Source organism: Lacerta agilis, chromosome 16, assembly GCF_009819535.1.
Source record: "Lacerta agilis isolate rLacAgi1 chromosome 16, rLacAgi1.pri, whole genome shotgun sequence".
NCBI classification, from domain to species: domain Eukaryota; kingdom Metazoa; phylum Chordata; class Lepidosauria; order Squamata; family Lacertidae; genus Lacerta; species Lacerta agilis.
This window is the reverse complement of record NC_046327.1, coordinates 17,437,877-17,465,110: the sequence shown is the minus strand read 5'-3', so window position 1 is coordinate 17,465,110 and position 27,234 is coordinate 17,437,877. Positions and strand designations below refer to the sequence as shown.

At 43.4% G+C, this 27,234-nt stretch overlaps 1 protein-coding gene across 1 annotated transcript; it reads right to left on the bottom strand.

Moving 5' to 3' along the window:
* Window positions 1-371: 371 nt before the first annotated feature.
* On the bottom strand, window positions 372-14,326 carry AMTN (amelotin). The gene is made up of 10 exons (XM_033173418.1): window positions 14,248-14,326; window positions 11,564-11,608; window positions 10,153-10,209; window positions 8,589-8,672; window positions 7,415-7,507; window positions 6,325-6,384; window positions 4,299-4,394; window positions 3,355-3,390; window positions 1,723-1,749; window positions 372-845 (listed from the first exon to the last, which is right to left on the bottom strand). The coding sequence occupies exons 1-10, from the start codon at window positions 14,299-14,301 to the stop codon at window positions 390-392; spliced, it is 1,008 nt and encodes a 335-aa protein (XP_033029309.1). The 5' UTR covers window positions 14,302-14,326; the 3' UTR covers window positions 372-389.
* Window positions 14,327-27,234: the final 12,908 nt, after the last annotated feature.

The window sequence follows — 27,234 nt, the reverse complement described above, 5'->3', positions numbered from 1 at the left end:
TTTCTTAAAACATGTATCACCCAACTCAACCCCTCGTCATTAAGATCTAGAGCCGGAATTAAAAACTGCTAAGCATTGTTATAAGGCTGTTAAAAGAATATTGCCATTTCTGGAATGGGAATTTCCAAATTTCCCAACTAGTAAGGTTGTATACAACAAAGACCCACTAAAGTTGAGGGGCCTAAGTTACTCGTGTCCATTAATGCCATTGGGTCTCCTCTAAGCAAGATTAATGTGGGATACAATCCATAATGATTATTATTTTTTCAAAAAACAAAAAAATCTTCCAACCACCCCTAGCCCAAATTTCAACTCAGTTATCACACACATGTTAGCATCTGCATATGATGTACAATACACAGAAGACATGATAATTGAGTGGTCTCCCTTTATGGTTCTTTCAATGGCTTACTCTCCACAGTGCTTAATGGCACGTAGCTGTCTCCTCTCACATGTGACCGAGACAGATTGTGCTGCTGCTTCCCATTATTGTCCTTATCAAGTCTTACGAGAGAAGTAGGTGGTTCCCGGAGTTCACTCGGCTCCATATTCATGCCAGCAGTTGGTTCGGCAAACACATCATTCGTCACAGGGCCTGGCTGTCTGAAGCCCGAGGGGGTTGGGTATAACCCGCTTGCAACCTCGCTCAGACCATCACTTGCTGTTGGAGAAATCTTCTGGATGGCTGCTGCTGTGCCCTCTGGAAATGGTAGGTTGCCCTGATTAGAACCAGCCTGGTTTGCTGGAAGAAGACCTTCTTGACCTTCAGGAAGGGCCCCAGACTGGCCCAAAGGGAAGAACCCTCCTCCAGGGACTAGAACTCCAACAATCTGTGACTGTGGTGGCTACAAAGGGAGAAGAAAAGCAATGGAACACTTGTCAGGATGTTTGACGACTAACATCAACATCACAGAGAGCCTCTTTGGACATGAGAGAGAGAGAGAGAGAGAGAGAGAGAGAGAGAGAGAGAGAGAGAGAGGAGGAGGAGGAGGAGGAGGAGGAGGAGGAGGAGGAGAAATGTAGTGTGCCTCCTTATCCACAGTGCTGGAGCTGGAACTTCTACATCTCCCTAAACCCTATGGTGAGATGGGAGAATACCAAATTCCGCTCCAAGAAAAGCTGGATTCGGTGATGGGTGTACTGTCATGCACGTGAACCACACATGAACCTTTTTTGTTTTGGCAAGCCTACCCACACATCAATCCTTATTAGTTATTATTGGGCCAGATCCAACTAACAGAATCCCGTTACATTCCAGCGGTGGGTGTGGTCAGAGCCAAAAGTGGGCAAGGCCAGAGCGTGAGGGTGTGACCAGAGTGGGTAGTCACACAAATACACACCAGGAAGCTGGCTAGGGTGTGTTGTACCTAGAGCATCATCATGTGGGGATAGAGGGGAGGCCATGGGAGACTTCCAAGGTGTCTAGTTTTGGCCTTCAGTCCAGAGTTTTCATATACCTTGACTAAAGGCTTCCTCATTTGAAACAAAAACTGAAATACTCAGGGATGCTGAATCCTGAAACCAAGACCAAATTCTGCCATACCCTCCTCCTCCCCCTTGACCCAGGATCTTGGAGTGGATGCTTCATTGTTCTCTTATGTAGTGGAGGCCACAGAAGTAAGTGTGCCACACTAACAGGGTGGGCTTGAAACAGCTCAGTGGTGATTACTGACCAACTCTTTTGAGAAATGAAAATAAGAAATTGAGGAGTGAGTAACTTACCATTTCTTCAGAACTGAGCACTGCACCCTAGAGCCCACGAAAAGGAGAGGGGTGAGATAAGTAAAAGCTAAATTTGCAGAAATATTTTTATATATATTTTAAATGATATCCTTAAGAAGGTACACAACATAGTAACACCAGCAGGCTTTGTGGTTGTTGTTTATTTCATTGAGTTTGCCATGAGGCATCCCAAAAGAAATTTACAATATGCTAATAACAGATATGAAACTATTTAGTAATTTAGTATATAAAAACAATAGGAATTTTGTGTGTGTGTGTGTGAACACACGTCTGTTCAAATTCAATGCAAACTGGATAGTATTGGTTATAATAGTACCCTAGCAGTCTTAAGAGGCAAATAACCATAATGACATGCATTGTCCTCTTCATGAGAATAAAAAGTAGACTTACTATTTTCTACACTGCGTTTTGAGCTTTCAAAACATTTCGCAAACATTACAACAGCTATCCTCACAAAATCTCTGCAAGGAAGATCTGTATCACCTTCATTTTGTAGATGAGCCGATACTGAGGGGTTGGGTGGGCTAGCTAAGGATAGTTAATTACTATATGGCAGAGGCAATGTACAAAATGCTATTCCTTGTTCACAGCTCGGTCTGTCAACAAAAATTGCCAGTATGCAACACCACCAGTTCCTAGCTCTTTAGCACGCATCTACGTCATCCGGTATCTGCCTGTGTGTGCTTCTGTGCAGGTTTCATTGGAATTAAAACACCCTGCCAGATCTAGGACAGAGAAATAACCCCCATGCATTCCACTTATGCGTTTCTCTCCAGAGCAGAACGTTGGGAAGGAAGCGGCCTCACACTGAGCCAGACTGTTGAGCTCAGTATTGTGGATCTTTCCCAACCCTACCCAGAGATGCTGGGGGAATGAACATGCAGCCCTCTGCTTGGGAGGAAAGTGCTCTGTGACTAAGCTACCTCTCCCCTTGCTATGAGAATGGGCATCTCCAATAAGCTAGAGCCCTATTCCCTCACGCAATTAACAATAATGTCAGATTCTAAGAGACTGTGGGAGGTGTTCAATGTGAGTTCCGGCTCCTCTTTTTCTAGAAAAATAGCATCAGACGTCCCTATTTTCCTCAGTGAAATGTTGGAGGGTAGGCGGGAAAAGTGAGGCCATGGCCATTAGCCCCCCCCCCTTCATGCCATACCCCCTGCCAGGCCGTGGGGAAGCTAAATCACGCAGGGAGCCTATATGTGTAGTGCAGGTTCCCCAGACCTTCCACCAGCACGTGGAGAGTGGATATGGCAGGGAACATGAGGTCACTCCTTTCCCTCACCTGACTGTTAACTAGGTGCAATGAGAGAACAGGGCAGTGATGGGGACCCTGTGGCGCTTCAGATGTTGTTGGACTACAACTCCCATCGGCACCAACAAGCATTGCCAGTGGTCAGCAATGATGGGAACTGTAGCTCAGCAATATTGGACAGGCTCATTTTTCAGGCAAAAAGAAAAAAAGGAAGGGACAACTATATTTCAAGAGCCCAAGAGATTCAGAGTGGATACCAGATGGATGGGGTATAAATATAATAATAATAATAATAATAATAATAATAATAATAATAATAATAATAATTCATAAAATAATTTTGTCTAACTTCTTACCTGTGGCCCCATTTGCGCAACTATAATTGGAAGCATCTGCAAGAAAAGTTGTCATAATTGGCACCTCCTTGACAAATTTAAAATACTCACCATACTTTTAAAGCACATTTCCTACCCAAGGATCCTGGAAACTGTAGTTTACCCCTCACAAAGCTACAAGTAATCACAGAAGTTATTAGGACATTATTCTCATTTGCATTCCAGTTTCCAATCTTCAGCTGTGCTGACTTATCTAGAAGGATGAGTGGTTTGTTTTTTTAGTGTTGCACCAGTATCTCTTCACTAGCACCAACATAAATTCCAAAATAGCGAAGGGTGAATAGTGCAGGCACTATTAGCCACCATCCTTTGCTCACTTTGGAGCAGACTTACATAGGCTTGCACCATTAGTATGTTTACAGTGCCATCCTATAAGTGCATGCTTGGAGTTCAGTGGGATTTACTGCCAGGTAATCAGAGCTATGGTTTTCCCAGTAGTAATGTATGGAAGTGAGAGCTGGACCATAAAGAAGGCTGGTCGCCAAAGAATTGATGCTTTTGAATTATGGTGCTGGAGGAGACTCTTGAGAGTCCCATGGACTGCAAGAAGATCAAACCTATCCATTCTGAAGGAAATCAGCCCCGAGTGCTCACTGGAAGGACAGATCCTGAAGCTGAGGCTCCAGTACTTTGGCCACCTCATGAGAAGAGAAGATTCCCTGGAAAAGACCCTGATGTTGGGAAAGATGGAGGGCACAAGGAGAAGGGGACGACAGAGGACGAGATGGTTGGACAGTGTTCTCGAAGCTACTAACATGAGTCTGACCAAACTGCGGGAGGCAGTGGAAGACAGGAGTGCTTGGTGTGCCCTGGTCCATGGGGTCACAAAGAGCTGGACATGACTAACCGACCAAACAACAAATCAGGTATGAGATAGCAGCCTCAAAGTGCTATAAAATACTTACCGATTGGGGTGGCAGCAGCTGTTGTGGCATAGTTGTTCCAAAGCCCGCTACAGGCAGCGTCTGAGGAAGTGTCAATGCCCCCAACAGAATAGCAAGCTATGTGAAAAGATATAAGGGTTTGAAACTATCAGGGGAAAATACAGAAAGAGAAGAAATGCCCCATTTGAAATGAATATGTAAAATCTGATAAAAAATTTCTCAGAACCATAAATATTTTAATTCCACACACAGCAGATGACAGGGACACGAGCTTTGTTGTCATAGCAGAGGCCTTCAACCCAGGCCAGCTCATGTTGGGCAAGCAGGGCAGCCACAATGTTGCCAAGACAATGTTGAGTCAGTTTGAAGAATGTCATTGTTTGCGTCATTTGACAGGCAGCGTGCAGACCTTCCAAGTGCCCCTGTTTTCCAGGGACAGTCCTGGATTTACAGAAGCCGTCCCGGTTTCTGATTTGATCCCAGAATGTCCCACTTTTCCTTAGGACATCCCTATTTTCACCAGCGAAATATGGAGTTATGCAACTCCCAAGCCAAGGATATATGTCGCAATACAACCTTTAGAAGACATTGGAAAGTAGCCTTGTATAGGGAAGGTTGTTGTTGTTGTTGTTGTTGTTGTTGTTGTTGTTGTTGTTGTGTGTTTCTTATGTTTTTATTATGTTAGAAGCTTCCCAGAGTGGCTGGGGCAACCCAGTCAGATGGGCGAGGTATAATGAATGAAATCATTGTTATGGAATAGGATGTTCCTATTTTTCATTGGAGAAATGTTGGAGGGTATGAGTGCATGGCCTCATCCTGAAGCCCTGAGAATTGGGCACCGGCTTTTTTTACTCACAGTACCAACCACAGTTTGGAACAGGGAACTACAGCAGACAGAAACCTCTGTGAAGAAGGTGTCAGTTTGAGGAGCAGACCGCCATGGGACATTGGAAGCCGTTTGGTTGTTCTGTTGCACCTGTGCCCCTGACGATCCATAGATCCTCTTCCACCTGCCTGCTAAACGGGGGCACGCAGGGCCAAGCACCATTTTACTTTTATCTGCAGCGTTTTTAAAAAGTGTGCTTTTACTTTGAAGACAAAGCAAGCCTGAGGTCCCGATTTAGACACGCAACATATGCAAGGTCCCTGCTGAAAATTCCCTCTCCTCTCAGCTGCTATTTGGGGGCAAAAAGCAGCTGGGTGGGGGGAGGGGGCGGGTGCTGCTCAAGCAGAATACTGACATGATCCAGATAGAAACTACATTCTGGATTAGGGCTCCCATGGCTGTTTTCCCTCAAAATACATTCTCCAGCAGTTCAGGTGGAGGAAGGAAAGAAAGAAAGAAAGAAAGAAAGAAAGAAAGAAAGAAAGAAAGAAAGAAAGAAAGAAAGAAAGAAAGAAAGAAAGAAAGAAAGATTCAGAACATTTATCAGAAAATTGTTTTCAGAGCAATTTCATTCCAGCTCGAATCTGACCATGAGGTCAGTGGGTGGGCAGAGCTCAGCACACTGGCAGTTTCCTGGCAGATGAGTCATTGTCGCTTACTGGGACAGTGGCAGGGAGGATGTGGGAGCACCAGATTGGCTCAACTGGCCCATTCGCCTTGCACCCAGGTCTCTGGCACCTTGCCTCTCTCCCTCCCCCTCTTAGTAAGCAGCAGCGCCTGCTGCTACAGGGTTGGGCGATATTGTGTGTGTGTGTGTGTTTAATTTATATTTTTTAGAACCTCAAAGAGCAACAACTTTTAAAATTCTTTAAAAAAAAAACAACCATTGACAGTGGTTTGAAACAGAGAGGTAGCAGAAAATTAGGACATATTGTGCTTATAACATTATATTTTTACTCTTTTTAGATAAATAGAAGTTCTGTATTAGGAGCAGCAATAATGGTGTCTTCTTACATCAGAACACCTTCAGATATAACAAAACTTCCTGTAGAGCAAAACCAGAATGATTTCTTCCATTTCTTTTTGTTAAAAAAAATAATAATCTTGCAGTGATGAAAGCAAATATGGAACATGGCATGCTTGGGAAGAAAAATAACTTACAGAATTAAGGTCCATTGGGAGCGTCTGGGTGAACGGTAGTACACTATAGCCAGGAAAGTTCTGTAACACAAAAATGACTGAGATTTGTATTTTTTAAGTGATTTATGCAAAAACATTGAAAGCCATAGTATATAACACATTTGGTAGGCAGAATATTACTTTGTATTCTATTCAAAGAGTATTCTGGATATCAGATGATGCAACTACAAGACAATGTTTGCTGCTCTGGGAACTTTTTTTTGGCTGAGGAGTAGGATAAATCATTCAAATCAATAATAGCAGCTCTAGAATATTTAGGTTAGCCCTTAAAGATCAAACCATTTGAAATCTCATTTTTGAAACTTACTGTTGAGTGACTTCACAATGAATGTTTCATAACAGTGAAGAACTGATGGCCTGCTTCGCACACCATGTTGAGTGAAACCATGGCTTAAGCATGAATGCACAAACATGGGGACTCCTGCTGCTGCCTTTTCCCTCTACAGTTGTTCTGCTGCTGTGCTGCGCTGCACTGCAAATAGCCCATAGCTTGGCTTATCATGTCATCCAAATATGGGCTTGTGGTTTAACCCTCTGCAGACTAACTATGAGCTTTAAGGTTTGTCCTGTGGTTTATGGCTTGTGGAGAGAGTGGGAGAACTACTGTACACCATGAGCACAGGTTCAGAAGACATCTTGAGCCAAACCATGACTTAGCACAGCACAAAAAGAGAATGGAAAGAAGTTGCTGAGACCTCAACACACATGGTTTGCTTATTAAGATGTGTCAACCAGGCCAATGTATCCTTCAGTTTTATTTAAAAACACTGGAAAAGGTAAAACAAGGTCCTGGAAGAAGGTAACAGGAGGGGGACCTCCAAATGTTGTTGACCATCCATCAACCCCACTAAGCATAGCCTATGGTCAGGGATGGTGGAAGCTGGAGTCGAACAACATTTGGACTATATGCTGAAATAAATTAATTCCTGGACTACATGGAGAAAAATAAAATAAAATAAAATACTCAAATCTCTGTTACAAGTTAGAAAAGCACAATGCATTTATGATCTGCTTTTAAGATGGCACATAACCATTTAAGAATCTTCCTTACTTGCATGTTTGGCCCTTCCAGCTCTGATGGGTTTTGTGGGAAATTGTAAGTAACTGGGAAATTTGCAAACGTCCATTCAAGTGGAGCAACCTGCTAAAGGATGACAAAGAATCACATTGATCAACATGCATTTAATAAATATAACCTGGAAATCTGGTTATGCTGGAACAGATGGACAGTGCAGTCCCCTCAGAATTCAATAGGACTTAACCCCATTGTGTACAGAATTTTTTGCCTGAGTAAATAATATCGATAAGCGTAGTTTGAATCAAGATATTGGGCATGAGATATGCAAAATTTATCTCCCATATTCTGAGTTGAAATCTGAGCCACAGTCAGCTGTGTTGAAAAGACTTTGTATGTAATCCCAAACACATTTACTGTATTCAGAAGTAAGTCCAGTGGAAATAGATGAGACTAAGGAAATGACTTCAAAACAAGGGTATTTAGCTCTGAAACACACAAGAGCAAGAGCATTTGGGACTCTCAGGGTCCGTTAGTCCCAGTTCTGATTCTGTATAGGATTGAGCCACCAGTCCTACACTTCCTGCTGCAGGAATGTGAACTAGTATTGCCGCAGACCCAGAATCATCATTATTCTCTTCAGTCCCTAGACTGACCCGTCCATGTGCAGTACAGAGGGACCTAGCTGGAACCACTTACTTGGGCTTAAGAAAATGTATTTCTAACCACCACACTTCCTCAGTGCACAGTCAATTTAGTAGCACAAATAACACCAGCAGTAAGAGAGAAATGTATTCCCATTCAGCGCCCAGATCTCTTTTTCTTGAACCACACAGAGCAGATGTATATGCAGTCTTCCATAACAGTAACAGAAGCCTCATCTGTGAAGGCAGTCAGGCACCAGACTCCCTCTAGAATGTGAGCCATTATATCAGATCTGCCTGCTGCAAACTTTTCTCATTTTTGCCCTCAAACCATAAGGCCTGGGACTTCTAAGTTCCTTGCTTTCAGCCCACCTACAGCATCCTGTTTAATGGACCTAGCCGGACCAGTTCCACTGGGTCATTCCCCCATGAGCCAGAAGGCCTGCAATTTGGAGTCGAGCAGCTGGCATTGATTTCTCTGTCTGCACTTCTAAAATAGCGGTACCAACTACCATGGAAACGCATTACACAACACTGACTTATGAGATGAATTCTTTCCAGCTTACCTCATTGGGCACCTGGTTTACTGATGGATTCTGATCTGGAACCAGCTTTGCTGGAGGCAATCCAGGCCCCAATCTTGGCCTTTGCTACCATCAAGGAGGGAACACAAATTAAGGATGAAGTATGCGATTTGAACGTTGTTTTTTTTTATTCTATTTTAAGGATCAGGTTTATGTTTGTTTATTGCTTTAGTTCTAAAAGAGAGGTGCCCTGTGTTCGAAATAAAGAAAAGCTCTCCCAAAGTGTTGCTACTGCTCCAAGATTTTCTCTTTCTAATGATGAAATTAATTCTATATTGTACTAGTGAAGCCACTGGTACCAACTGGCTGAGCCAGTGTGGATTGCCTTTGGTTGAGTAAATGTCTTCCTTCCTCTTTCCTTCCTATCCATTGCTATTCTGGACTCCTGTTTTGTTAACTTTGTTATTGCTTAGTTTTGTGGGCTTTTATGATTTTAATATAAATTGCACCTGTTTTAATTGTGATATTTTTGTAATTTGCCCTGGACCATTTGGTGAAGGGCAAGCTATTACTACCTATCATCTATCTATATCTATCATCTTTCTATCTATCTAATCTATCTATCATCATCATCTATCAATCTATCTACCATCTATCCATCCATCCATCTATCATCTATCTATCATCTATCTATCTATCTATCTATCTATCTATCTATCTATCTATCTACCATCTATCCACCCACCCACCCATCCATCCATCTATCATCTATCATATTTGGGTGGGGAGTGTGTCAGAATGTTTGCAATTCAGTATCTGTGGCTTTGTGAAGGACAGCAATGCTGTCAGCTTTTAGGGACAGAAATAGCTTTACTGGTGATGCTGAAGATTGGGAGGAAGTCCCACAAAGTAGAGAGAGAGAGCAAGAGGCTCAAATATAAGGATACCGACAGAAGTCTATACATGTGCAGACACTCTCCTATTTGTCTCAAAAACCACCTGGGTTTTGGAAGCATTCGTACCGTGTACTCAAAAACCTTGAAATGCTCACAATAAATGCTAGCAAAACCCACAATATAGACACTCTTCCCCCATTACTCCCCTCCTTATTAGTTCTGCACCTACCTTACTCAGCAGAACCTAGCCTCGGTTGCCGTATGTAACTGTGGATTGTGGGTCTTGCACTCAGTGGGTCTTGCACCCAGCTGCAAAGATTTGAGGTGTTGTCCAAGCCCAAATCTAAGTTAGGAGAAGCTTAAAGTGGACTTTGCACAACTTAAAGTGGGGCAGCCTTGTCTAGCAAGGAGTTGTTAGCATTCCAAGCTCCCTGTTCTCCATTTCTCGTTCCACTGCCATTTGAACTGGATGCTTCTACTGAGCCATCAAATTAGCCTTGAAAATTTCAATGTTGGTAATATTTGGTGGTAATTTAAGTTAAAGCAAAGCCAGCACACAGGAATACAGAACTAAACTCATGACCTAATTCTGCAGCAGTTAAAGATTATCTTAAGAAGTCACATTTACAAGAACAATGCAGTTAAAACTTAATTTTTCTTTCCCAACTTCTTGCACCTCAGTTACTTTGCTTCTGAGGTTATGACAGTACCTGTGTTTGCTGTGGATTGTTCCCCATGGCTTTGTATCTTTGCATCATTCGTAGTATCTGAGGATTGAATTACAGAACAGTTTCTTGCAAGTGATAAATCTGAATTATTCATCATTGGAGAAGTGATTTAGACTATTCATATACTAGGCTATATAGTAATTTGCTGACTTTCCCTTGTACTGTGGATATTTTCCTATACACACATGTACTTAAGCTTGGGAGACAGCTCATTTCAACGGAAAACTATTCAAAACAGTGGTAAAACAAAATAGAATGTTTCGATGAAGGCTTTCAGGAGATGTTCGGGTTGGTTCAAAATGAAGAAAAGAACAAAAATGGCACAATAACACCCACAACCTTCACCACCCCTTATAATTATGTGGAACATTTGTCACCAGAACTCAGAGAAGCCAAATATTTACAGAAAACACAAAACTCCTGAACAGAGGTACCAGCTTGCGAGGGCAATTGGGGGGGGGTACCAACATCGCAACTGCAAGTACACAAATAATAATAATAATAATAATAATAATAATAATAATAATAATAATTTATTTATACCCCACCCATCTGGCTGGGTTTCCCCAGCCACTCTGGGCAGCTTCCAACAGAATATTAAAATGCAATAATATATTAAACATTAAAAGCTTCCCTAAACAGGGTAAAAGGTACACGTTCTTTAAACTTTAAACGAGAGTGTCTTGCATCATTTCTGTAGGAGGGGAAAGAGAATGAAAGGGTCAAATAACCCAGGTCTGTCTTCCGCATACTCTGCAAATAGGGACTACAGAGATCATCTCACAGAGATCATCTGTTCAACTTCCTCTACTGAGGATTCTCCCTCAAATTCACCCCAAAGTGCACTCTGGCTTAGTGCTGAACAGTGCCAGACCTTGAGAAACAGGCCCTCCTCTGCCTTTTGCTTGGCCAGAACCAATAGTTGGGGTGGGCTGAGGCTGAGGAGGTGCCAAGGGAATCCAGCAACCCACAATCTGTATATAGGGGGAAGAATCTGTGCCAGTCTCCAGCATCACTGTCATCTTGATAGGCATTTGTCTAGCTAATTATCCAACTTGTAAAAGTGACAAGGAAATATATATTTTTTTAAAATGCTTTCCTAAGATTACAAAGCATGCACAAAAGAACACTGCTTACCAGCGGTGGAGGAAGCCTCTCGGGCACCTGAAGCTAACCGCCCATAGGGAAGCGGCGCACATGCGTCCACCCGTTGCCTCCTCCCCCAGCTGTAGGGCAGCTGAGGCCCTGCGGCGCATGCATCCCTATGGACGCCACACATCCCGTTGCATCCCTATCAGCACGGTGGTGATCCGCCCAGGGGGGGATTTTGTCACACACACCCCCAGGGCGGGCTGTCCCCACCACCACCCCTTTCTCCGCCACTGCTGCTTACCTCTCTGCTGTTGCTTGTAGCAAGGATTCTGCCCATTTGGTTCAGCTAAGGAGGAAGCAAATACATTCCAGATGTAGTACACCAAAATCGATTGGCGTTGCATTTCATTCGCTTTTCCTATAGCTAGTTACCTAGAATTAACGTTTTTTGAACAATTTTTTTTATGGAAAGTCAGCAAAAGTGACACACTACCGACATCGGTTGACAGATGTCCAAATTTCTTCCTTATGAGCTGTGTGTTGAGTCCCCTACTCTACACCCTCTATACGTATGACTGCACAGCCATCTATTCTAGCAACAAAACCATCAAGTTTGCTGATGACACCATGGTGGTGGAGCTCATCTCAGGAGGGGATGAATCCGTTTATAGGAACGAGGTGGAGCGGCTTTGTGTTTGGTGTGGAGAAAATAATCTGGCTCTTAATACTGCCAAGACCAAGGAACTGGTAGCGGACTACGGGGGGGGGGGAGTGGATATTCAGCCCTTGTATATTGGCGGGGATCGGGTGGAGAGGGTGACTGTATTCAAGTTTTTAGGAGTGACTATTGAGCAGGGTATGACTTGGAGTGCAAATACCACTGCTCTGGTAAAGAAAGCCCAGCAGAGAACTTATTTTCTCAGACTTTTAAAGAAGAACAATCTGAGTGAGAAACTGCTGGTTTCCTTTTACCACAGCTCCATAGAGAGCATTCTTACATATTTTATTTGTGCTTGGCTCTCCAGTTGTACAGTAATGGAGAAGAAGGTGCTCCAGAAGGTCATAACCACAGCCGGAAATATTATTGGTCATTCCCTCCAATCTTTGGAAGAACTATACAGTTCCCGTTGCCTTAAAAAAGTAAAAAATATTTTAAAAGATCCATCTCATCCTGGATATAGTCTTTTTGCGCCACTGCCTTCGGGCAAGAGATATAGAACAATTAAATCAAGAACAAATAGATTTAAAAAGAGTTTCTATCCAAGAGCTATAACCATCTTAAACGCTAAATTCCTTCCAGTAGCACCTTAGAGACCAACTAAGTTTGTTCTTGGTATGAGCATTCATGTGCCTGCACACTTAGTGTATCTGAAGATGTGTGCATGCACACAAAAGCTCATACCAAGAACAAACTTAGTTGGTCTCTAAGGTGCTACTGGAAGGAATTTTTTTATTTTATTTTGTTTTGACTATGGCAGACCAACACGGCTACCTGCCTGCATCTTAAATGCTGTAACTAGAGAGTTGTGATGGGTATGTATGTATGTATGTATGTATGTATGTGTATGTGTATGTGTATGTGTATCTGAAGTGTGCTCTGTGTTGTTTTTATGGGATGGCATCCAATTTCATTGTACTGTACAATGACAATAAAGAAATCTTACCTTACCTTATCTTATTTCACTATGGTATTTCAAATATCGCCGGGAAAGTCTGGACATGCAACCTCAGGTAAGACTCACACAGGACACAGGTGCATCAAAAAACAAGGTCAAGAGCACTTCTGTGTGCGGGTAGCTCTTTCTCATACATAAAAGTAAGCTTTTAAATTTTCCTTTGAAACTGATGTATGTCCCTAATGTTAATTCAGGATTTATTTTTATTTTTTTTAAGCCAAATGTGTGTCAGCTATCAGAAGTCTGGGAAACACGGAAACGGCACAATCAATGCACATAGTGCTTTGCAAACTAACATGAACAATGAAAGGCAAGCAGCTGCCTTTAGACAAAGTAAACCTTCCACCTCAGGCAGCTGATTTGGGACACCAGAAAAGGGCAGCAAACTGTTAGTTATTTAAATTGTTGTTGTAGCCTTAAATTAAGCAAGCCGGCAATCTCTCCTCTGGATATAAACCTTTCTAAGCCTTCTCATTCTCTGAAAATGTACACATATACCCCTTACTGTCTGCTTGGCTCACTTGAGAAATGAAATCGAGTATTTCTCAGTGAGCTAGAACTCTGAAAATGGGCACAGGTAAAGTTCAGTGTACCCCAATTACTACAAAAAGAAACCCCTGAAAGCAGGACTTTTCTATGTCTCGCCTTCAAATTGGGGTGTGCGTGTTATAAATGGTAACCCATGTGGTTAAGGTATTTTGCCACACAGAAAGCATACACCTAATCTGGGACTAGTTAGCAGAAAAGGGCTGGAAAGAAAGACATTCACAGGCCTTCCCCCAGAAACATTATACCCCCGTTGCTGAAAATACTTTCAGAAAGCTAGCATGTAGCACAGGTATAGCCCATTGCAGTCCCCTGATTAGTCACAGCGTGAAATTGAGACATTTGTAAGCCTCTCCCTAGGAAATGGGGGCGGGGGAGATAAGGACGGACACACACAAACACACACACACCAAAAAAAAAAAACCCACTACTTTCAAGCCAGCTGAAAGTTGGTATGTGCAAATGCTGCTTACCAAAAAAAAAAAGTCTGAAAATAGACATTTTCACACCTAAGTGTCAAAATTTGGAGCATGAAGTTGCCTCCTAGTTGGGAAAGCATTGCAGCACAGAGGAAGCGAAGTTGCATGTGGGATGGTGAGTTCCACTGCCCCTGCAGCCGTGGATTTAGGGAGAAGCATGCTGAAGCATTATCAGCAAGAAGCCCAGAGCTATGCCATACATTAAGTGTACCTTGCTGTAGCTTGCTAGGTATGTATGCATCTTGCCAAAACAGCCAAGCTTGAGTAGATTAAAAGCTACTTACTGGTAAAGAGATCGTCAGCCCCAGAAGAGGAAGGAGTAGAATTACAATCTTCATATTTCAAATTGGTACCTGCATGAAAGAATCAGAAATGAATTATTTTTCCCCCCACCGTCTTTCATTATTCGCATTGCAAATTTCAACCAACCTGGGCATTACAAGGAATTCTTACCACGTGGTTTGTATGGCAAATTCAGAAGAAATAATGGCTTGGTCCTCCTGCTGCTTTGTTGAAGCTCTTTCCCCAGCTGCTGAAGACTTTTTTGGGATGTGCCCACCTCCTGCATGGAATTTAAACTCTCTTCCAAGTGGGCAGTGATCAAAGCCGAACCCACACACAGTCATTTGTGTTTCACGCAATGCCCAACATCTTATTAGCAGCAAGTATCATTATGTCACAGAATGTCTGTGGTTGTTGAGGGAATTCTTTTCTCCCTGAGGTGGAACACGCATGGAATGAGCTAAACCAAACCAGACCCACTTCTCTGAGGGGTGGAACACAGCTACCTCTGAGAGAAGGCAATTAACCACCATCACCCCACTTTCAGATCACATGTGATTATTCCTCAGGAGCGCCCATATCCTGGGCCAACTCGACGGTTCTTCAGATTGATGCCCCAACTTACGGAGGGGACATCTACACTCCGAAGGCGCTTCTGCACAAACATTTCTAAGCTGTGCACACAACAAATATTCAGAACACATTTAAAGCACATCTTGGGCATTGTAGTTAAGGGTGCTGCAAATTGTAGCTTTGCGAATCCTGAGAACTGTAGCTTACCTCTCACAAAGCTACAGTCCCCAGCACCCTTAATGAACTGCAGTTCTCTGGATTCTTGGGGGCGGGAATGTGCTTTACATGTATGGTGTGTGTGCAGCCCTAGTGGGTGACAGATTACATGTATTCTGCAAATGTGGTCCCTCTACTGATTCATTCTCTGGGTCTGCATCCATATAGCCCCATCAGAGCCTCTGTTGTGGCACCTACAAGCATCACTACATCCCTCCCCACCATGCGCCCATTAGGCTCGCTCCTGCCCTTTGTTCTCTTCCTGACATTTGTGGGGAGAGGTCAGGTTCCCCCCCCCCCAGTGTATGTATCCCTGGGGGATCACAAAGGCAGCTGTGCTATTGGTCCTGGGGTGGTGGTGGTTGGGAGATGAGCAGGAGAAATGAGGTATAGGCTGTGTCTTTGCTTCCTATGTGGTTCAGGAAGGAAGTAGAGAAGCAACAGAAGATGCATCGCTGCAGTTACTAAGAAAAAGCTGTGAGTGGGAGGACCAAAGGAATAGGAAGCCCAAGAGATGGGTAGTAGCTGGAGTGGGCTCGACAAAGGCCTCCTTGGAGGGTTTTCTTGGGGTGGGCTTTGCCCTTTTCTCTGGATTCTATGACACCCCACTCCAAATCTCTGGACAACTTATCCAGAAGTTTCATGCATATATTAAATAGTTTGGGGAGAAGATGGAAGCCAGGAGTGGGGAACTGGATTTGCCTGGTGGGCTGGATCCTAATGTCTCCCCTCCCCATGAGTCCCTTTGAGAGGTCAGTGTGGCCATCAGAGATCCAGCATGAGGATGCAAGCCCCCCCCCCCCGGCCAATTCCAATTTCAGTCTCAAAACCAGGCTGAGAGCCAGAATAGAAATAGATCCAAAAAATTAGTGTCTTCCCGGAGCACCTGAAGCTGGGGTGTCAAGCATCTGATTCACAGATGGAATGTATACTCATAAAAAAAATGGTGGGGTCTAAAAAGAGTTCCTTCTGTAATGGTCTTGCCATGCTTTTCTTCCAGACCTTTGGCACCTTGCTGTCCTATAAGGAAGGGTTTACTGTCTTGCCCACCCAGCAGACCATGCTACCTCTGGTTACTTTAACCAGCTAGGCAAATGTCCTTACAACTCCGGACATCCTGAGCACATCCTTAGGCTGAACAAACTGAACAGTAACCATAGCAACAGATGAAGAAGGTGCATCCAGATACTTGACCATCAATAGTGTCCAGTTCAGACGAAATGCAGAGTGTTTTGCAAATTGGACACAGCCTAACCCTACATATGTTTGGGTAGGAGTTAATGTCACTAAACTTAGTGGGAAGTGCCCAGAATAATAAATATATTTAGGACTGGGCCTAAAACTCCAATTTTTAGGTCATTCTCTCTCTTTTGAAGTTCATTGTTTTACAAGAGCAATACATTTCTAAAAATACATACGTTAACTTACTAACTTTTTTTCTGATCACCTCTTGATTTCATGGTTTCCTCCTTCCCCACCTCCCTCTTAATTACACACAAAAATTAAATAAAAAGGAAACAAAAAGGATATTTTTAACAAGTTACTTCTTGCACCAAACCTACACCTAATTCTGGAATTGGGTAACTGACCATCATACCATAATTAATGGTTTAGACAAGGCAAAAATGTCCTTAAGATTATCTGTAGTAGAGATGAACTCAGCATCAGCAAAACAGAAATGATGCTTAATTAGTTTGTGATAATATAGATGAAAATGACAGATCAACTGGTGGTATATAATTTTACTTCTCCAACTTTTCTCTAGAGTGCGAAGAAACTAATGTTTCCCATTTAGGTTAAGAATTACATATAATAAATGGGCTATTTTCAAAGTGTGCAGTAAGCAAAAATGTGATTCATAATAGACTTAGCATAAGTAGACATAATGAGCAAGAACCAATGCACACATTTGATTCAAAAGGTGCTCCTAATCCCATACTGATCTCCTAAAATAGCTTTGGATTTGTGCTGCCAATTAAGGGCTTCCTGGTTGTCTGGTGACTAGTAATGTAACGCCAAACTTACCTTGACTCACAACACTGAAGTTGCCATCAAAATCAGTTGGGCTGGCAGTGCAACATATTGAAAGGACACAATCCACACTTGCTCTTTACTCCTGGGTGTCTAAGGAGAATGAACTCCCCTTGCAGAACACTCCTAAAGAGAAAAAAGCCTCCTCTTTTCTCAAGATAAAGCAGAGGTAGATTCCAAAACGGGGAGAACATGCAGAGCCCCCATCCTCTTATTTACATTTGCTGCTCCACATAAAGGAACCATTGATTCAACTCATCCTTGGCACATCTGTGCACTAAAATCTTTATCTCCCTGTCCCTCTTCTATAGGGTTTGTTTCTCATGGGGCTTGGCAACCTGGGAAGGAAGCCCATCTAGGAGGAGGAAAACTCTGGTCCTAAACCTCTGCTGCCTTGTGGGACATCTTCAGGAGAAGAACAGGCTATGAAGTAAACCCTACTCAAATCCAGAGTGGAGTCCCTAAGATGGTTGGTTGGTGCCTTGAATGTCTCCTTCTGGCAACTTCTGCAGCCGAGCTGGTACCAAACGTATTGATCTGCTTTCCTTTGGACCACATCAGTGAGGTTGGGGGGCAGGGGGTCTTGTCATCTGGGCAGCCCAGGACCTCCATAGACACTACCCAGGCTTGCACACCAGAGAGGTCCCTTTGGTGCTTCAGTTTGACTTCACCCCTGGAGGCACACTCCATTGTCTCTTCAGACAGATGGATGTCAACAATAACAACATTCCTGCTCCAACCCTAACCTCCTAGCTAGGCTGCTTCCATACCTCCATCTCCTAAGTCAGGTGTAGAGAACATTTGGCCCTCCAGATATTTGTTGTTGTTTAGTCGTTTAGTCGTGTCTGACTCTTCAAGACCCCGTGGATCAGAGCACGCCAGGCACTCCTGTCTTCCACTGCCTCCCGAAGTTTGGTCAGACTCATGTTGGTATACTGCTGAACTACAATTATCATCAGGCCCTGCCAGCAAGGCCAATGGCCAGGGATTATGACAACTGCAGTTCATCAACATCTGGAGGGACAAAGGTTCCCCCCATACCTGTCCTAAGTGTTTACCTAGGGTTTTAAGGCCTGATTTTAAGGCTAATGTGGTGCCCATCCAATGTTTTGGATTACAATTCTCATCATGTCCTACCACCAGTCCAGCTGGCTGGAATGATGGGAGTTGGAGGCCAAAACCTCTGGAGGATACCACATCAGATAATCCTGATATATCCCTATCCTCTGCACACGGTGACACCACTATGCCACAATAAGGATTTCAGAACAGTTGTATGATAAAGGGCCACTGGTGGAGAAAGGGGGTGCAGTGGGGGTGGTCCGCCCTGGGTTGGGGCTGAAATTGCCGTGCCGCCCCCCTGGGAAGCTCGCCACAGGCAGCGCCCCCTGGGACACGCACCCGTGAGCGGCTAGCCCCCCCCCACAGCTATCCCCGCACACACCACTCCGGGGGACAGAGCAACTAGCGCTGCCTCTGTAAAGGGCCTGCTTGCACCTGGTGTCAGGGATAGTGCAGGTCAGCAAAGGGACTCAGAGATGAGCAATAAAGTTGGTTCTTTATTTAGGGAAACAGAATACAAACAGAGAAACCTATGGGCAAGACTGGCCCCGGTAAAGCAGTTGCCAGGACTGATGATCTGTGCCTCCCGCTTCCCCTGAAGTCTTCTCCACCGCCCAGCTGTTTTCCCAGCAGTCTTAAACTCCGTTGGGGAGTCCCACTCCCCGCGCTCTCTGCTCTGCTACATGTAAAACTCTCAATGCTCTTAGAGACAAGGAAGGAGGGGAGCTGAATAACTGCACCACTGGTTGTAGTACATTACGTTGCATGTGCAAACAAAAATAGTTTTCCATGTTCAACAGCTTGTGGTCAGTGCCAGACCATTGGTTGTGAAAATGTGTTGTTGATTGAACATTGTTCTGATATACAAGATGATATGGATGACTGATGTCTGCTTTCGTTATTTGTGATACATAATAAAAGTTCTGGTTCAAGCGCCTTATTGTGATCTTGTTTCAATGTAACATTGCTTTCACTTTGTTGCTTTTAGCAAACATTTAAATACAAAAATTATGTAGCCTAATAGCTAGATCAATGACAACTTTGCATTATTTTCCCTGCCGTTTGATAACAATTAAAAAACATAGTTTAGAAAACTAATCGACATACAATAAAATAGATACAGCAGGTCAGCCATTTTGAAATCACGATTTCTCAGTGTTCCTGTCAGTTAATTTTGTCTAATTTTTTTATATGTTATTCTACACCCAATTCTCATCAAAATGCCATTTACAGCGTTTTTGTTGCAATTTTGCCCAGGTCATTTTGTATATTGACCGGACTAAGTAGGATCTGTAGGCTCCAGGGAATCTGTTCTAGCCTCAGCCCCCCTCAGCCCCAACCTCCTCCTCAGCTGTCTGTCCTATGTCTGCAGTGCTTTCTGCCTCTCCTTCTTCCTCTCTCTCACTCAAGCCTGTTGTTTGTTCAGCACCCAACCATTCTGCCCCCCCCTTTATCCACTGGCCTGTCTTCAGTGTCCCACCACCCCTCCCTTGGCTCTGAGCAGGGCTTTTTGTTCAACTGGAATGAGCTGGAGCAGTGTTCTGGCACCTCTCAGCTGGACATATAAAGGGCCCTGGAAGTGTGGGCAAAAAAGCGTGGCTGTGCCTCCGGCTCATGTGGAGACCCTCTCCAGAGTGCATAGAGGATATTCCCTTTGGGCTCCAGGGAGGGTCTCCTCATGAGCTGGAGGTACAGCCAGGCTTTTTGGGCCACACTTCCAGGGACCTTTATATGTCCAGCTGTCCTTTGTCAACAGCAAATTGTTATTGGGTTTTTTGTGTTGAATATATGCTATAAGGTAATTTATGGACCTAATAGGTACATAAAGCCATTTGCACATAACAAAATATGTATTTCATCAAAGTAATTGTTGAACTGACATACAATTAAGAAGAAGTATATTAATAGTGAAATACAATTAAGAAGAAGTATATCAATAGTGAAATAATTATTAAGCTCTAACTTAAAATGATTTTTTATTCATAACCAACTTAATAATGCAAACACATTGGCATTTGGCAATAACAAAGGTTCCTTTAGAAACACAATTTATAAAGACTCATAACTTAAGTCTCTAGAAACTTGCTATAACATGAAATAATAATAGAAAACCAGTGATATTTTAGGGAGCTGGCTAGCAGGTGGGGACCATTACTTACATCATAGGAGCCTACACAACACAAACCACTGTTGCTGTATGTAGGTTTTATTTTACTTGTTTTTTATCTTATATTTTGGAAATGTATCCAGTTTTTTCCCTTTGAATTTTTTGGGGGGGCTCTAGAAGAGTGGGGCCCTAAGCTATAGCTTGTTTAGCTTATACGTAAATCTGGCACTGATTTCCAACTCTGAACTCAGTTAAAATAGACTTCCTTTTCTCCGATTCTTGGTGAATGCAAGCTACAAGTGCAAGATATGAACATCATACCTACTTCTAGCACCAAAAACAGCTCAAGGTATTGTATTTGCCTTTGTTATATTCATTTAGAAGATTACTACTGATGTTTCCAATCGTTTCCTTACAATTCCTGATCTTAGAAATTGTTTTGAACTCAAAACAAATGCCATTTATTTCTCTCTTATGAAGTTTTTTTAAAAATAAATAAATAAATAAATTTAATTTTAAAAAAAGATACTATCCTGTAGCTTGTGTTTTTCCTCCCTCTGGTGTCCGTTTTAGGAAATACAGCAAACATGCCATTTACAAAGCTCAGGTTGGCTATTGATTTTGTTAGCTACAGACAATTGTTTGCTTGGTTCAGCTTCACTTATTAATGCAACATACCATCCAACCTATTTCATCTGTCACAGCTGATCTCACCGTTCTGTTGGTATACAACACGTTATGATTTTAATATGTGGTACAGAGATGTGAAGATTGAAGAAAACTATTCAGTGTTGGGTTTTTTTTTAAGACAGCACTTTACAAATCAGACACTGTGGTCGAAGAGTTTTGAATTTAAGCACTATTTAATCACCATGTCAGCCAAGCACTATTATATATCAATGGCATGGTATTCAACATGGATTTCCAATTTAATGTAAACGTACGTATATATATATATATTAAATGGTTACAAAAGTCATAACTAGCTTTCGACCAATAAAAGATAATAAAGATAATTTACCAAAATACAGAAAGAAAACAAATTTGAAAGAAACTAAGGGACTATTGAGTCTTTGAGGGGAACAGGAAGAAAACAGAAATAAAAGAAAACACAGCTAGGGTCAATATTCATCCTTCCTCCTTTTCCCTTCAGCAGAAAATGACAAGAGAACCAAAGCCAAAACAAAAAACTATACCCCAATATGAATGCCAACTCAGGCTGAGATGTCTGTAATTCCTTTTGATTACATGGTGTTTCATTTCAATTCTGTGCAGCATCTTAGGGCTCAACAAAATGAGAGCGCAGAAGATTCAGGATTGGTTCTCTAACAGTTTCTTTAAAAATAAAATACAATTGGAGGGGGATACAGAACCACTGTTAACCCTTTCCTCTCATGCCATTTACCTGACCTAAATCTCGCCTCCCACCCAACTGCTATTTGTGCTAAGGCATAAAGCAGGGGTCAGCAACCTTTTTCAGCCATGGGCCGGTCCACCATCCCTCAGACCATGTGGTGGGCCGGACTATATTTTGGAATGAATCCCTGTGCCCCACAAATAACCCAGAGGTGCCTTTTAAATGAAAGCACACATTCTACTCATGTAAAAACACCAGGCAGGCCCCACAAATATCCCAGAGATGCATTTTAAATAAAAGGACACATTCTACTCACGTAAAAACACACTGATTCCCTGACCGTCCGTGGGCTGGATTGAGAAGGCGATTGGGCTGCATCCGGCCCCTGGGCCTTAGGTTGCCTACCCCTGACATAAAGCATACTGGAGCCCATATAGCGTCTGTATGTTTTGCCTCCCAAAGCACAGAGCAGCTCCAGAGAGCAATTTAGATCAGGATAAAATGGCACTAGGGTTGACCCTAATCTGAATGACACACACTCAGCTGCTTTTGCCTTGACCCTAATCTGAATGACACACACTCAGCTGCATTTGCCTTTTTGAAATGCAGGAAATCTAACCATGGACTCCCTCAGCAATTCAGTCTTGACTAACTGTGTCCAGGGGGTCACTATCCCCTCTTCCCACGTTCCTGTCTCCTCTACCATTAGTTCCTGTATCTGAACCCAGTGGTGTATTAGTTCTGTTCATATCTGGAACTCTTCCAGGCGTCACAGGTTTTGCATTACCAGAGGTCACCAGGGGCATCTTGAAAGGCACATAAACCACCACCAAACGAGGTGGCAGCCCGGGAATTCCCGAGAACCACCAATTGTGAAGTCCAAGCGTTGGCCTATACTTGGTCCAATGTCCATTTCTAGGCTGTGAAAACAGAGCATGTTCTCATGTGTGCTGGTAATTTCATTGCACAGTGAAGACAAGTGGAAACATCTATTTTGATCTACTAGAGTCTTGGAGAGATATCAGAGAAGAAAGTCACACCTACAACACACATTTTAAATGCCCATATCACTTTAACAGTTAATGTTTCCCGCAAAGAATCCCAGGAACTGTAGTTTGTTACGGGTGCTGGGAAGCTTAACCCTGTAAGGGGGTCTCCTAACAGCAGAGAGCATTATTGGCTGCTCACTCTCCACCTTAGAATGAATCTATATCACCAGGTGCCACAAAAAAGCACTAGATATATTAAGAGATCCATCGCATCCTGGTCACCGTTTCTTCGAGCTCCTGCCATCGGGACGGAGATACAGAACAATGAAGGCGAAAACGAGCCATCTCAAGAACAGTTTCTTCTCTAGGGCAATTTCGGCCTTGAATGGAAAGTCTGGACTTTGAAGTCATCTTATTTTACTTATTGTATTGTATTGTATTGTATTGTATTGTATTGTATTGTATTGTATTGTATTGTATTGTATTGTATTGTATTGTTTTAATTACTGTTTTGTAGTTATTTTAAATTTATGTGGAGTGCCTTATCTGAGTGGATAGAGCAACCGAATAATTTCGCTGTTCCCACAAGGGGACAATGACAATAAAGATTATCTTATCATCTTCTCTTCTCTTCTCTTCTCTTCTCTTCTCTTCTTATCTTTAGAAACAAAATAGGAAACAAAATAGGAAATTCTTTCCAATAGCACCTTAGAGACCAACTGAGTTTGTTCTTGGTATGAGCTTTCGTGTGCATGCACACTTCTTCAGATACACTGAAACAGAAGTCACCAGATCCTTCAGAAATAGACTGGAAAGAGAAGTGGCTGAATTGCAACTAATCACCAAACTTAAAACCATGGAGAAACCTGGTTTGAACAAAGACATTAGATTCTTATCTCATTATACATAACAAAAGCTATCTTTAGCCATCTCACCCCTTGCCTTTCCCTGCAAGACTAATTGCAGCCGTTAAGAGCCGTCAACAGGTTTTCCACACCTATCAGCTGATCACCCATTCCCACCACCCTTCTGAGTAATACCCCTCCCCACTCCCTCACTATATTTAAGGATCTGGTGACTTCTGTTTCAGTGTATCTGAAGAAGTGTGCATGCACACGAAAGCTCATACCAAGAACAAACTCAGTTGGTCTCTAAGGTGCTACTGGAAAGAATTTCCTATTTTGTTTCCTATTTTGTTTCGACTATGGCAGACCAACACAGCTACCCACCTGTAACTTATCTTTAGAAACTACAGTTCCCGGGATTCTCTGTGGGAAGCCGTGGTTGTTGAAATGGTATTAAGAGTGTTTTGAATGGATGGTTTGCATGTGACTGGTGACCAGATTCTGAACATTCCCTTTCAAAATCAAAAGGGCTGTTAACTCCATTGGGCCACCACCAAATGAGACCTTCCTCAGTTCTGAATGGACATATCCCCCTACCATCCTGATTTGACCAGGACACCCCAGAATTACAGAAACCATCCTGGCTTCTAATTCAATCCTAGAATGTCCCGGGTTTTTTTTGCTCCGCACTCTCTCGTGAGACAGCAGGACCAAAATACATGTGTTTTTTGCACGGGGCTGGTGTGTGTGTGTGTGGACATGCGCCCCACAGCACTGGGAGGAGTGGGGATCTGAGCCAAGGGTAGGAGCAGCTCAGCTCCTGAAGAATGGAGTCTCCTTGCACTGCTGGTCTCTGGCTCCTGCTTTCTGTTGCACTGTTGAACCTATGCCTCCCCAGAGGTGAATCCTGGCTGATGCTTTGGCCCAGGGGTGAGGGAAGCCCCCCCACACACAAATCCAGCTCCCCTGCTGCTTTTGCCCCTGGTTGGCAGTGGGGAGGGGTGGTGCAATTGCCTCTGCAAACTGGATCTGGGGGTCCCACACCCTGTTTTTCATCATCTCCGATTTGGGAGGGTATGCTATGAACTGGCTGATCACACAAAAAAGATAGTATGCTTTAGTGTCAACATGTACCACTCTCTTGAATGGTGTGGCTGCCCTGCATCAACAGGAGGACCAGCCCATCCATTAACTTCAGTGAGGCAGCAGACTGGAGGGGCAGCAGATCCAAGCCCCCATGGAGCATGCTGCTTGCCACTTCCTGCTGGCATCACCTGGGAAGAGCAGAACCTGCTTCTCTCTGGCCTCCCTTTTTCCCCCTCCGCTGTCTTCAGTGCGCTGGGGCTTCCTTGGGCCACCTCCAGTTGCTTCAGGCAGCAGAGGAGGAGGGCGGTGAGGTGGTGAAAAAGAAGGTGGCAGGGAGGGAGGGTATGGCATTTTCTGTTCTGCCTCAGGCGGCAAAATGTCTTGGGCCGGCCCTGATCAGCAGTTTTAAAAATTCCTTCTGCTCCATCAAACGCCTTTTGTGCTTACATTAAGAGGCACTGGGGGAACCATCTTTCTGCCGAATATGCCTTGGCAAGGTTCACAGACAACCGGCACAACACAGCAGAGTGCAAAGTTTAGGCTGTGACTTCAATTGATTAGACAGACAGATCAAGCTGTTAGATGGCGACTGTCACGAAGTAATTATACTCACTCTGCGCACCGAGTCAAATAAAAACAGCAGCAACAGGATGGCGGGTCTCATCTGGTACAGATGATTTCTGTTGGGAGAGAAACCAGCTGAGTGACATGAAGCAAGTGCCAGTTGCACTCCAGGGTAGAAAAAATTGCCTCAGCCACATACCAGGATAATATACAAATTAGCTGGAGCCTTACTCTCATAGCCAGTCTCAAAGTTCAGTGGGTGGGGGACACCGACAAAGTAGGGGGGGCAGTTTTCCTTATGTACACATTGATTGTTTTACTTGTCTTCATTAAGGATATTATTCATGAGGATAATAATGTTCATTATTATTGTTACCTGTGCAGGCCCTCTGGCAGTGGTAGGCCAGGTCAGGGGGGAGCACAACACCCTCCCGTTGTCTTCCCGTCTATTTTTTACCTCTTTGTTTTCATCCTCCCATCCTTTCCTTTTTGCTTCCTCAGCTTCCCTTAGCTCCATTCACTTCCTTGTTCCCTCAATTCCCCACCAGCTCATTTCTTCTTTTTACCTTTTCTCTACTCTTCCCCACCCTCCAGCCTTCCCTGTTTTCTTTTCTTCCACTCTTCTCCTCCATCTCTCACTTCTTCTACTTCTTTCCAGGCACCATCCCTTCTGTGTTCACACTTCCTTGCCTCCTCCAACCAACACACTGCTTGCACTTCCTCTCCCACTTCCCCAATAATTTCAAATTTCTCCTTCAAAGGGACATCCACCTTATGACTGTCTAGTGTGTTATTACTGATCTTTGCAAACAGCTCTGGAAACATTTGCATTCATGTTGGGCCAAATACTCAGCCCACGTGAATTTCATTAGTTTCAGGTTGGGCTAAAAAATGTCCCCCCAGTATTGGGTTGAACTTTAGCGGTTGTGAGTGAATGCTAATAATTTTTTACTTACTTTATGTGAGATGGCGGGGGAGGATTTGTTTGTTTCTTTTAACAACCCGAAGAATACTTTACTGCGGGATCATGTGGTGACTTGCTGAACAGGCGTATGGCCATATCGGAAGTGTTGAAATTTTGGTGAATATGGAGACTTTGTAAAAAAAAAAAAAAAAAAACCCAAAACAAAAAGAACTTCTTGAAATATGGCAACCCTATGTAGTATTATTGTGTGGGGTATTCTTGGGAAGAAAAGGTGACTAAAAGGTGAAAAATGGGGGGAAGGGTAAAGGACGGTTAAGTCCAGTCAAAAGCGACTCTGGGGTTGCGGCGCTCATCTTGCTTTCAGGCCAAGGGAGCCAGCGTTTGTCCACAGACAGCTTTCTGGGTCATGTGGCCAGCATGACTAAACCGCTTCTGGCACTACGGAACACCATGACAGAAACCAGAGTGCACGGAAACACCGTTCACCTTCCCGCCATAGCGGTACCTATTTATCTGCTTGCACTGGTGTGCTTTTGAACTGCTAGGTTGGCAGGAGCTGGGACAGAGCAACAGGAGCTCACCCTGCCACGGGGATTCGAACTGCCGACCTTCTGATTGGCAAGCCCAAGAGGCTCAGTGGTTTAGACCACAGCGCCACCCACATTGGCACTGTGACTATCTCCATTGTTGCCGGTCTGATAAGAATATAGGAGCCCCAAGCTTCTGTGCATCTGATCTCTATAGTCCTCGCCAAACCAGTCATTTCATAGGTGGATGCTATTTCTTTAAAGGATTGTCTGTTGAAGCAGAACAGAGAAATAGGCCATAGGAACAGAAATTCAGTGTGGCATAGTGGTTAGAGTATTGGCGTTGAAGTGGGGAATCCAGATTACAAATCCTTACTCGGTCACAAAGCTGATTAGGTGACCTTGGACTAGCCATTATCATTCGGTCCAACCTACCTCACGGGTTGTTTTGGGAAAATGTGGGGAGGACAGGGCTTTTTTTCTTTCAGCCATAACTCGCTGGAACTCATTTCCAGCACCTCTCAGGCAGGCACCATTGACATTATAAGAGAACAATGCACCTCTTTTTTTAGAAATATAGCAATGGGTGAGGGACATGGAAAATCTTGTATGCCCTGTTGAGGTCCTTGAAGAAAGAGTTGGATGTTTTTAATAATAATAATAATAATAATAATAATAATAATAATAATAATAATAATAATAATAGG